The following is a 12111-nucleotide window of genomic DNA, read 5'->3' as shown; positions in this document are numbered from 1 at the left end:
TTCCCTGCAACCCTCAAGGGGTTTTATTGAAACACAGTATATAAAACACCAAAGGGGTCACCGTGACAGCAGTGAACTCATGCCCTGGATGCCGAGCCACCTTGCTCAGGTGCAACACCTCTGGGGAATGACAGGACAAGGAGAGGGAATCTGTTCCCAGCAAGATCAGAAACAATGCTCTCTTCCAACAAAATCAAAGTGCCCACAAGTTAAATGTAGGAATTCATGTAGGAAGTCAGTGGGATTCATGGTCCATGCTGACAACAGGAGTTGTTACCGGAAGTAGGGTGACATCCAGCCCCATGGCACCCACCTAGAGTGGTGGGCCATCTCCCTGGATCAGGGGAGAAGCCTACTGCAGGGGACAGCTTGTGGGCCCAGAGACAAGGGCTACAGCATAGGGGAGGGATTCCAGAGGTGTGAAGTATAGTGGTGCCATGGACAATGATCGTGGGGTCCCAGGCCACCATGTGACAGAAATAGGGCACCTGGGTGGAGACATGACAGAGGAGTGGAGTGAAAAGTCAACTTGCCCACCACAGAATCACACTGGAAAGGGAAAGGGGACAGCAAGTCCACTCAGTATGGAGTGGGCAACAGCCAGCAAAGAAAGGCCAAGATCCAGCTGGCCAGCTTCAACCCCTTCACACGCAGAATGAGTTCATGAAGGTTGATCTGCCATAAGTCGAAGGCCTCGCTGAAAGAGATCTGGGCCCTTCTGAAGGACGAACAGGTACTCTTCTTCTTGTGCCTGCAGGACAGACAAGAAGGGAGGAGAGAACAAGAGATAAAGAGGCAAGAAGCACTCAGTATCACAACAACAGAAGATCCTGACTTAGTCAACTTACCAGGCCCCTGCCCTAGCAGATAACTCCTGGTTACATGATCATAGCACTGCCCACCCACCCAGAGACCAGAGGGACTCAACTACTCCAAAGGAACTTTCCAGATAAGTGGGGTAATAAAAGCAGCGGTTTCACAGGGTATCAAAGATCTAATGGACCCACTGGGTAGAACATTCCAATGTGTCCCTTTTTCTGGAAGGTTAGTAAATATATGCTAATCCTGAATCCCCCAAATTCAGTATAAAAGCTTTCCCAAACTTTCTGAGACTGAATCACCTGGAAACTAGGTCAGGTGGCCCTGAGAGGCTGAGGCCAGTATGGATTCAACCCAGCTCAACCCCTTCTGCACTAACAAAAGAACATGACAAAAATTGGTGTTATGATAATGACCCTTTAAGACTTGGTTCCCAGAACCCTCAAAGAATAAATCATGCTCAGACCTTTCTGTGTGCAGTCTATTTTGCTATAATCTAATTCAATATCTGATCATGGTTGCATGATGTATGTGGTCAACACTCCCTTCATCAATTTGCCAAAATGACCCATTCCCTGCACTGGATGGATGGGAGTTGACACCAATCTAGGCCTCCTCTCTCAGAAGAGAAAATTCAGCCAGAGCATGGCCATTACCATGTATCTGCACACTCAGGGAGAAAGGCCTAGAACCTTCACTTCTCTAGCAATACCTCCCTGAGGAAGCACCTTCCCTCCCTCACCAATACTCCAAGGGCACTGAGGCATCTAAAAAGATCTGATATCCCAAGTGAACCTGCTGGCGACACTTCCCTGAGTCAGGGCGACACGTGCAGGGAAAAGAGCATTGGCCTTGCCGCTTAGCCGATCCTGCGGAGACGGGTCCTGGGACCAGTTAGAGATGGGATGCATGCATCAGGGTGTCCTGATTCCAAGCCCAGGGGACACTTGGATGGGACTGAGACTCTCAGAAAGCATCTCAAACTTTAGTGAAGGTAAGAATCACCTAGGGGTGTCTGGGTGGCTCAGTTGGCTAAGCGTCTGACTTTGGCTCAGGTCATGATCTCATGGCTTGTGAGTTAGAGCCCCATGTTGGTCTCTGTGCTGACAGCTCAGAGCCTGGAGCCTGCTTCGGATTCTGTGTCCCTCTCTCGCTCTGCTCCTCCCCGCTCATGTGCTTGTGCGCGCTCTCTCTCTCTCTCTCTCTCTCTCTCTCTCTCTCTCAAGAACAAATAAAACATTTTAAAAAATTAAAAAAAAAAATTACCTGGAAAGCCTGACTAGGAGGGTGAGGTCCTAAAATCCACATACTTTAAAGTACAGGCGGCTCTCTGGACCGCCCAAAAACACAGCCCGGAATCAGCGAATTTACCGGAGCTGTCTCCTGCCCCTAACTTTTCCTCCAAGGACAGGTGCAGACTAGGGAGCTCAGGCAAGGCCCTGGGGACTGGTGGGAGAAAGTGGAGGCAAATGAGACCCCTGGAGCAGGCCAGGGAGCTAGGAGGGAAGGAGAGGCCAGAGCCCACACTCACGTGGCCAGCGCTCTGATGCAGCAACGTGACATGTTGAGGAAGGAGCTGGCACTGGCACGGGTGCCCAGGGCAGCCTCAATCCCACGGAGCAAGTCATTGGTCTTGAAGATGAGCAGCATCTGGCGAGGCACGTGGTTGAGGAGCTGGCTGATCTCGGGGAGGTAGTTGGCGGCATTGTTGCGGATCTCTGAGTCCTGAAGCAGCAACAGGGAGACAGACACGGAGAGTTGGTGTGGGAAGTGGGGCTCAGGGTGGTAGGTGCCTATGGCTGAGGGGCTGCAAGGAGGCTCCAGAAGGGAGCTTTTAGCATATGGCTGCCTCAGTGCCACTAGGGAGCTCCCCAGAAGGAAGCTTAACACGGGGGCTTTGTAGTCTGACAAATCTGGATATGACGTCTCACCCCAACTTCTGGCCTAGCACTGGACGCAGTACAGGAGCACATCGACAGGACCTCTGCCATTCTTGGCTCCCCAAGGTCACCAATACCGATCCTCCGAGCCCACGAGCCAGTACTGACTGGGGCAGGAAGTCTACTTCCTCATCAGCCATTTGATGAGGCTGGAGTTAGCTAGCCTTTGGCCCAAGGGTTCACCCGTGTGAGGTGAACCAAGGCTTTTCTCACTGGCCACCAATTTGATGACAGGCCTGGAAGGAGCCCTGGAAGCTGGTGCCAGCTGAGTCATGTCCCCCATCCCTTCAGCCAAGCCCAGGCTGGTACAGTTCATAGATCTCAGCTCCTGACCCCAACCCAACTCCAAAGTCTAGCTCTATCCCCTGCCTGACTCTGTGCCCCACCAGACACACCCAGAGCCCCGCCGCCCCCTCAGTGCTTGAGGTCCCGCTGCCCAAAGAGCAGGAGCCAGGGCTTACCCCATGCTGGTGTCTGAGTGTGAGGTCTGGCTTCTTTCCCTGCCCCTGAACTCTGCAGGGCTCTGTGCAAACACCTGCCCCCAGCCAGAGCCCTGAGCATGATGGTGCACTTCTGACCTCTTCTCAATCTCCAGAGAAAATGGCTGCAGGCATTAGCTCATTTAATCCTCACAATGACCCTATCAGGTAAATGTATCACCCCCGTTTGAGAAAAGGAAACCAAAGGACTGAGAAGTTAGGCAACCTGCCTGCAGGCCACAGCTAGTAAGTGGTGAGTCAGGGTTGGAATTCTTGCAGAGCCCAGGCCACCACCACCACCAGGACCTGCCTCCTCTCACCTCACAGCGGGGACCCTGGGCAAGCCTTTTCATCTCTTAGAACCCAGGGTTCTCACCTAAAAACTGGGAATGCTGAGGCCCCCTGGACCCACCTCCCAGTCTGACCAAGAGGGACAGCAGAGATAAGGATCGGGGAGATGCTTGGTGCTAATCCAAGTCATGACAAGGGGCGCAGCAATGCTGCCAAAGGCTTCCCCACGCGGCCGCCTTCTGCAGCAAAAGCAGGACTCTCAGCCCTTTCCGGAATACGTGTGCACTGCTGATAACTGAGTAGCTGTGAAACTCGAAATGTCCCTCAGGCAGGAGCTATCAGACTGTAATATCTCAACACCAAGCCAGACACTGAGGCTGTCTGTCTCCCCACCGCCTCCCACCATAGTTACAGGCCATCCTGCCTGAGGGTTAAGGCCAGATCAAGGCCTTGCTCACCAGAGGGACCCCCTCAGCAAGGTGGGGACTGACCTGGATGGAGACAGCCCCTCTCAGAGCACCTGCACCCACGCAGGCTCCCTCTAGGGGGCATCTCTTCAAGCTTGGACTATCCTGTTGGTGAGTGTCTGCAGTAGACTCTGTTGGGTGCCTACCCAACAGCCATTCCTCATTCTCCTTTCTCTAAAGAACCCCATTTTTGCTTGCTTGACCCCTTGGGGCCATGTTCTTCAGGGAGGCGAGTCCCAGGGTGGGGGATCTTGATTGATCTCAGCCATGGTGTGCCCTGAGCGGAATGCCTCTGCCAAGTGATTGGCTCAGGCATAGATATGAGACACAATTCTGGCCTATTGACCTAGGGGGGAGTCTTTTGAACCCTCTGGGAAAGGTTTTCTTATTAAGGAACAATATATGAGAAGAAATGGCCCCTAATTCCCACCTCTGGACGTCAATCAGGGTATAAAGGTATGAAGCTTGTAACTGCCACAGTCATCTTAGAACCACAAGAGTTAGCCCAGAGCCCTGAATTGCTGATCTACTCAGTTAACCAACCTGGACCCACCTACCTCCAGGCTTCTTGTTATGAAGAAAATAAATGCTTAAATGTTTAAGCCACTTTTAGTTGGAAAAACATCTACCCTGACACAATGTTGGAGGTTACACTCATTCTCAATAAGACTAAGACTCAGAAAAATGGAACCCTTACATCTCAGAGACTGGGTTGGGGCTGGTCTGGAGCAGCTAAGTTTATTCTCTCTCTGGGTTTTCATCCAAAGTGAGGAAATGGATTCCATGTCTCCAGAATCTACACCAATACCTCTCTGTTAGATGTGGTCCCAGGACTGCAGGCCTTTATAAAAAGATGTGCAAGAAAGGATTCTTAGTGGGAGAGAGCCAAAGCATAAGAGACTGTTAAAAACTGAGAACAAACTGAGGGTTGATGGGGGGTGGGAGGGAGGGCAGGGTGGGTGATGGGTATTGAGGAGGGCACCTTTTGGGATGAGCACTGGGTGTTGTATGGAAACCAATTTGACAGTAAATTTCATATATTAAAAAATAAATAAATAAATAAATAAATAAATAAATAAATAAATAAATAAATAAAAAAAGAAAGGATTCTTGCCCTCCAGGTACTCACCACCTAGCTGGAGAATTCACAGAAGTATACAAACAGCCACTCTCAGAGTCTAAGATGGCGTGCATGTGAGTGATACAAGTATTAAGGGGCCATGTTTGGCAAAGGTGATGAACAGGAGCTTCCTGGCTGGTGCTATGGACTGAATTGTGTCCCAAATCAATACGTTGAAGTCCTAACCCGAGTGTGACTATATTTGGAGACAAGGCCTTCAAAGAGGTCAACAAAATTAAGTGACTTCATAAGGGTGAAGTGTGACTTTATATTCTAACCCAATAGGACTGATGTCCCTCAGAGAAGAGGAAGAGAAGCCAGGAGCGTGTACACACGGAAGAAAGGCCATGTGAGTCATGGCGAGAAGGCAGCTGCCTACAAGCCAGGAAGAGAGGCTACACCAGAAACCAATCCTGATGATAACTTGATCTTGGACTTCTGGTCTTCGGAACTGTGAGAAAATAGATTTCTGTTGCTCAAGCTACCTCATCAGTGGTATTCTACTACAGCAACCCAAGCAGACTAATACATAGCATTTATGCTGGGTCTTTATAAGTGAGTAATTCATAAGAACACATATCAGGAGCACCTGGGGGGCTCAGTCCAACTTTGGCTCAGATCACAATCTCATGGTTCGTGAGTTCAAGCCCTGCATAGGGCTCTGTGCTGACAGCTCAGGGCCTGGAGCCTGTGTCGGATTCTGTGTCTCCCTCTCTCTCTCTGCCCTTCCCCTCACTCGTGCTCTTTCTCTCAAAAACAAAAACAAGATTTTTAAATTAAAAAAAAAAAACATATCATACACCAAGTACCTACTGTGCGCCATGCAATCTTGCCCATCTCTGAGGCTTTAAATACCAAGTATACCCTGAGAACTCTTAAATTTATATTTTGAGCCTGGACTCGTTCTTGGAGCTCCAAGCTTGGCTGCCCATGACACCTCCATCTGAATGCTCTAACTACTGTCTCCTGCCCCCTAACTATGTCCTTCCCAGTCTTCCCTATGCCAGGAAGTAGCTTCACCCCCTACCCTACGCCTGACCCCAACATGTTGGGATGCAACTTTGACTGCCCGCCCTTCGCTTCCTCTCCACATCCAAGTTGACAGAAAGGCCTCCCAATCTTCCATCCAAAGTACACCCTGGCTCCGTCTGCTTCCCTCCAGCTCTGCTGCCGCTAGTGAGGTCTGCGCCCCCCTCACCTCCAGCCTTCTGACCGACTGCCCCTGTGCTCATCCTGCCCCGTCCAGAGAGGTACTTAAAGTAACAACTCTGGGCACATCCTTCTCCTGCTTGACACATGCTTTGCTTTGTACTGAGAATTAATCTGAACCTCTTCCCATGGCTTATGAGACCCCGTGTGATGCTCTCTCTGCCCAGCACCCCAAATTCTTCCCATTCCAGCACCCACCTCCCCACAATCCAGACCATGCTGACGCTTTCCCCTCCTGCTCTGCGGCATCGTGTGCCCTCTGCCCGGAATGCTTTCTCCAAGCTCTGCTTTGGCTGCTGCTTTTCTTGTCCTCCAGAACTCAGATGTCAGCTCCCAGCAAGATCTCTGAGCACCCAGTCTACAGCACCCCCATTACTCACCCCACCTGTTGCCTCCCGTACCCATAACCTGCAATTATTCCATTTACCTGTTTGTTCACTTGTTTACTGTCTCCCTCAATCACAGTGCAAATTACATGGAAGGCCTGTCTGTTCATCTTTTGATCCCCAGCACCTAGTTTAGGTTCCAGCAAAAACAAATGTTTGTTCAATGAACAAACTTCAGGAACTATGGGCAGGCACTTTACATGCATTATCAATAAAGCATCCCTGAAGTTATCATCCCTATTTAACAAAGGAAGGAGATGGTCTCACTTCCAAGATAATGAGCTTTCAAGCCACACAAGCCTGGGGCAGCTGGCAGTCAATGCTGCCACCAAGCTTGAGGGGGAATGATGTCAATTTGCAGGAAAGCAGAGCCAAGAGACAGGAGAGGTGGTCTCTTTGGTGACGACATTTGAGATTCCATCCAGCCATTCCTAAAGGTCCCCATCACAAGGCAGCTTAGGGAGGATTGTGAGTCTCCAAGAGGTGGCGAGAACCATCCAAGGCCATGCCACCAGGAAGAGCAGGACCTACAACTAGAATCCAGGTCTATCTGACTGCACAAGCAGAACCTTGAGCAGGGGCCTCGGCTGAGCCTAAGCCCGTCCCCACACAGCTATGGGCAAGTGTGCATGGGTCCAGCAAGCTGGGAAGACAGAAGCCAATTCCATGAGAGAATGAGAAGCCTGGGAGGGAGGTGGCAGTGAGTACAGGGAGGAGGGGTTCCTAGGACCAGTCTCAGCCCAGATTCCATGGGACTCTCATCTAGATCCAACAGAGAAGTGAACTACAAAGCTGTTTTTGCTACACACTCAGGGAGAACAATGGGACAAGTGGCCGCGTGGGGAACTGAGGTGCTCTCCCCAGTAGGGAGCCCTACAGGAAGTTTGCAATGGGAGACCGTGCCCAGCAGGAGGCAGCTCAAGTGGAACTAGACGTATCGATGAGACAGTCCCTGGGGATTTCTAGAAGTCTTGGAGGAGAACTTGGTGGAAGCCTGAAATCTCATGTGAGCATGTTGGAGCAAAAGCCACAGCAGTCTGGGTTATACAGTCAACACGACCAGGTTGGTAAGGCCAGGAGGGATACAGTAAGACACCGTTTCCTCTCCCTCCTTGCATCCAGGGCTGCGGCTTCTCCTCCAGTATATCTCCAGTGCTACCCACAGTCCCATTGCCACAGCCCACCAGCCCACAACCTCAGGCCCTGGGTTGGCAGGGGTCCAAAGACCATCCCTGGCCCCACCCCTTGCATTCAGGAGAAGACAGGGCCAGGAGGGGACCACCCACCTCAGTGGCGGTGACCGGAGCTTGGCTGATGCCCCTGTTGACCGAGTCCCAAGACCGGGCCGTCAGCATACAGGCAAACAAAGGGTAGAGGTCCCCGGCTCCCAGGCGCTGGCTGTACTTCTTCACTCTCTCCATGTCAGTCCAAATCAGCGACTGCCAGAGGTGGCAGTAATCCAGCCGAAACTCCTCCGTAAGCACCTGTGTGGGGACAATGTGGCAGGACCTGAGCCTCTTTTCCCCACAGAAGACTTAGACCCTGGCTGGTATGATTACAGTGAAGGGGAAGACCGGGGAACTAGGGCATGACATCTGCTTCTCTCCCAAAGTTCAGCCATCTCTGAAGGCCCAAGTTCAAAGCTACTATCTGGCCAGCCTTGGTCTTCAGGGCCAGAAGCTACCAATTGCCCACTAAAATCACATTCCCTACCTCCCTCCTACTTGGATGTGGCCCTCTGCCTGAGCTCTGACCAATGGAATGTGGCAGAAGCTCCACATCCAGCTGCCAAAAACTCTCCCACGCATACTGCTCTGAGCCCCCACCCCTGCTGCTGGAGGATGATGAGCCCACCCCCAGGGAAGCCTGTGGGGCAGAGCCTCAGTCAGCCCCTGCCTTCAGACACCTCCACCTACCCGAGACAACAATAAGATGTCTGTTGTGCCTGGGCCATCATTTGTTTGGGGGGCTGTGTCTGACAGCAGCTGGCCTACCTCAAACCAACGTACCCAATGTCAGTAAGTCTTTCAAAGGAGGCCAAGATTTTGGGAGGTGGGATCAAGGCCCTGAGGGGAGGAGTAAGAGGTCATTGGGGAAACCTCCCCAGGACCATCTGCCATGAACTCAAGATAGGCCCTGGTTCCCAGGACTGGCAGTGAACTTCCCAACTTCCAGGCAGGAGACCATGGCTCACCTGAACCCAGATGAGTCCCAAGTTCCAGAGGACAGAGTCTGGGGGCATCCAGCCCCTAGCAGTTCCTAGCCCTCTTTTCCACTACACATTACGTCCTCCCTGGGGCTAAGTTACCTCCTTACCCTGAATTCCCAGCTCATCCAAGGGCAGCTCATTTCCCAGTGGGCTGGCCTAGGCTTCCCTGGGAAGCAAGGTTTTTACAGCTGACAAAGCACCTGCACATACCCAGGCATATCCCCATCTACTTCCCACAGCAGCCTATAAAGGAAGCATTACCAACCTCATTCAACTGGAGAGAGCTCGTATGATGTGACTTACACAGAACAACAGCTCTAGGGGTAGGGCAGGGCCTCTCCATCTGCCCTGGATATCTGCCTCCCATGTCTGTGGCCGATCGGGAGATCAGCAACCTCTGATCCCAGGACCAGACCCTGGACTGGCTGGGTAAAAAAGGCCTCTTCTACCTGGTAGAGCCCGTGGTCCAACAGGACAATCTCTGCCCTTCCTGTGCCCGGGTGCTTCCGCACCAGCACGTTGCCAGGGTGGGGGTCGCAGTGCACAAAACCATTGACAAAGATCATCTCGCTGTATATTTTTCCCAGGTGGCGTGAAATCTGAAAGAGAAGGGAGGCAGGTGGGAGTTACACCACATGAATACCTATCTCAGAGACTTCGACACTGGCCCCTCAATCTGGTCACTTTCAAGAGGAAGGCCAGCAGTGCTGGGTGGGCCTGAGTGGTCATGGTGGGACGAATGGCTTGTGATTGTATAGTTCTTGAGTTTAAGACAGAAGCTGAGTTCTAATCCAGTTATCCTCAACTTCAGCCACATATTAGAATCACCGAGAACTCAGAAGTGTTAGAGGTGGTCCCAGGCATCAGCACTTATTTTAAAGTTCCCAAGATGACCATAATATAGAACGAGGTAGAACCACTGCTTCAAGCATGCCCAAAGGCTATAACTCCCACCCCCAACCCCTGCCCTCCACTCTTCCCCAATCCTTCTCTTCCCTATTCTCTTCTCAGGATCTTCATTCTCCCACCAAAGCTAAAGATGAGCTGGAGAGCTGGAGTGGTTGTGACACCATCCCAACTTCCCTTTCTCCAACAAGCAGGTCTAGAGGGCTGTGGATCAGGAATACGTTACCCTGGCACCCCCTAGAGCTGTCCCACCAGCTCTGAGGCAGTCCCAGGAGGACCCAGAGTCACAGCCCTGCTCCCCTTTCCTTCAGGCCCCTTTCCCTTCACACCTCCCCGCCAGAGACCAGGGCTAATCTGATTTATGGTGTCTGCACAGAAGAAATGACACTGGAGAGGCCATTTAAATCATCCTGTCACTGCTGCCCTCCATGCCGAGGCGGTCTTCTTATCTTTACTCCCTTTTTATTAAAGCTAAAAAAGCCTCTTCCCAGCTAGGGAACAGCTGCTGAATAGCACCAGACCTGGGCCCACAGATGGTCTGCCAATGGGTTTCCAGAGGACAAAGAGAGGCTCAACTCACAAAGCTGATGCCCCAGGACACACACTGCCCTTGACATTTCTCTCAGTCCCTGCTGGACCCCATGGTCACTAGCAAATATGTCCTAGCCAGAGGAGAGGAGCTGGGGCCCACGGGTGGGAAACATAAGGAGTGGGGTCTTAAGATGAAGGTTCAATTCCTTTCCTTTGCCTACAAAGCCCTGCACAACCAGGCCCAGCCTCCCTCCCCGGTCTTATCTCATGCCACGATACTACAGTCACGTCTGTGCTCTTTCTCTTCTCCAATGACCCTGTACCTTCCTACCTCAGGACCTTTGCACATGATAGTCCATCTGCCAAGAGCCTTCCTCCCACCTCCCTCCCTTCACCTGGTTCACCCCTGTCTTCCTCCCCACCCCAGCTCAGCATCACCTTTCTGGAGATGCCTTCCTTGACCTCCCAGCCTAGATGAGGTTCTCCTGGCATAAACTCTCATAGAACTCTGTACTATTCTTTCATGGTACTAGCACACTATTTGTGTCATTATTTGACTAATGACTATGTAGCTCACTGTTAGGAGCTCCTAAGATGGCAAGGACTGGCTCTATTTTGTTAAATGGCCTTATTGAGGTATAATTTACATACCATAGACTGGTTCTACTCAGCATCCACTTGCCTATAATAAGCCAAACATGTGAATATAGGACTCTGTCTTCAACATGAATAAGACCCTTGCCTATGTTTTTTTGAGATGCTGTGGTTCCTGCCTTCATGCTTATCCTAACCCCCTTCATCTCTTCTGAATCCCAATCAATTGTAATTGGCTCCAGAATAAATCATCAAGAATCACCCTACAATAGCTGACAGCCTTATAACAGCTTTACATGTAGGTACAATTATGATCCCTATTTTGCAGATAAGAAGCTGAGACTCATCGGGGTGCAACTTATACAGAGCTAAGGACTACAGATAGGTGAAGCCAGGACCCAAGCCAGGTGTGACCCCGCAGCCTTCCAGTAACCACTCTACCACGCAGGCTCATGACAACATCTGGACTTCTCAAGTGAACTCTGTGACCTTAAACGGGTTGCTGATACTCTCGGCTTCTGTACAACGGAAACAACAGTAGTGCCACTCACAAGTGAGAACATCCAGGTGCTTGGAGCCCAGTGACCCCTCCTGGCAGCTCCGTTTTTACTGACTCCTCTCAACACTCCTGGGAGAGTGGCAGACCAGGGTCCATTACATTTTTTAAGAGATGAAGACACCGGGGTTAAAGAGGTTGTCTCAACTCCTGACACCTATCCGATGTCATGCTGGGGGAAATGAATGCCAGGTACTCTGCCGGCATTTGGAGGACTTTGCCCCAGGTCGGGTGCTCAGCCTCAGGCTGAGATGTCAGATGTCCCAGGCCACCATTTTCTGTTTCCTCGGAGGCGGGCCCAGTGGAGTTGGTCCCGGCTGAGCCGGCAAGTCCCCTTTTGAGAAGCCCTTTTGTTAGGCTCTTTGGAGCTCCATGGAGCCATGCTCTGAAAGGATGCATTTGCCAAACCAATTGCATTTATTAAGTAATAATTCATTTTTATTTGTCAAGGATGCATATAAGGTCCAATCAGGGCTCCTGATCAGCCCAAGATAAGCAGTACAGCCAGACTGAGCTGACAGAATTCCAGCCAAAAGCAGAGAAATGACATTTCATTTAGTCTGGGCAGACCTGTCATGGGGAGATGTATGATCTCCCCTGAGCT

General features: G+C 51.2%; 1 protein-coding gene across 6 annotated transcripts in view; it reads right to left on the bottom strand.

Moving 5' to 3' along the window:
* ADCK1 (aarF domain containing kinase 1) overlaps nucleotides 1-12111 on the bottom strand; it is a 151244-nt gene continuing 139133 nt past the window's right edge. For all 6 annotated transcript variants that reach the window (XM_058739852.1, XM_058739851.1, XM_058739855.1 and 3 more), the window contains 4 exons: nucleotides 9370-9519; nucleotides 7998-8195; nucleotides 2351-2544; nucleotides 1-751 (listed from right to left, as the gene is read on the bottom strand). In XM_058739852.1, the coding sequence (XP_058595835.1) occupies nucleotides 580-751; nucleotides 2351-2544; nucleotides 7998-8195; nucleotides 9370-9519 (714 nt within the window). In that variant the 3' untranslated portion in view covers nucleotides 1-579. The remainder of the gene's footprint in view (nucleotides 752-2350; nucleotides 2545-7997; nucleotides 8196-9369; nucleotides 9520-12111) is intronic.

This window comes from Neofelis nebulosa, chromosome 7 (assembly GCF_028018385.1).
Source record: "Neofelis nebulosa isolate mNeoNeb1 chromosome 7, mNeoNeb1.pri, whole genome shotgun sequence".
Taxonomy (NCBI): domain Eukaryota; kingdom Metazoa; phylum Chordata; class Mammalia; order Carnivora; family Felidae; genus Neofelis; species Neofelis nebulosa.
Note: the sequence above shows the minus strand (reverse complement) of the source record. Positions and strands in the feature narration are given on the sequence as shown.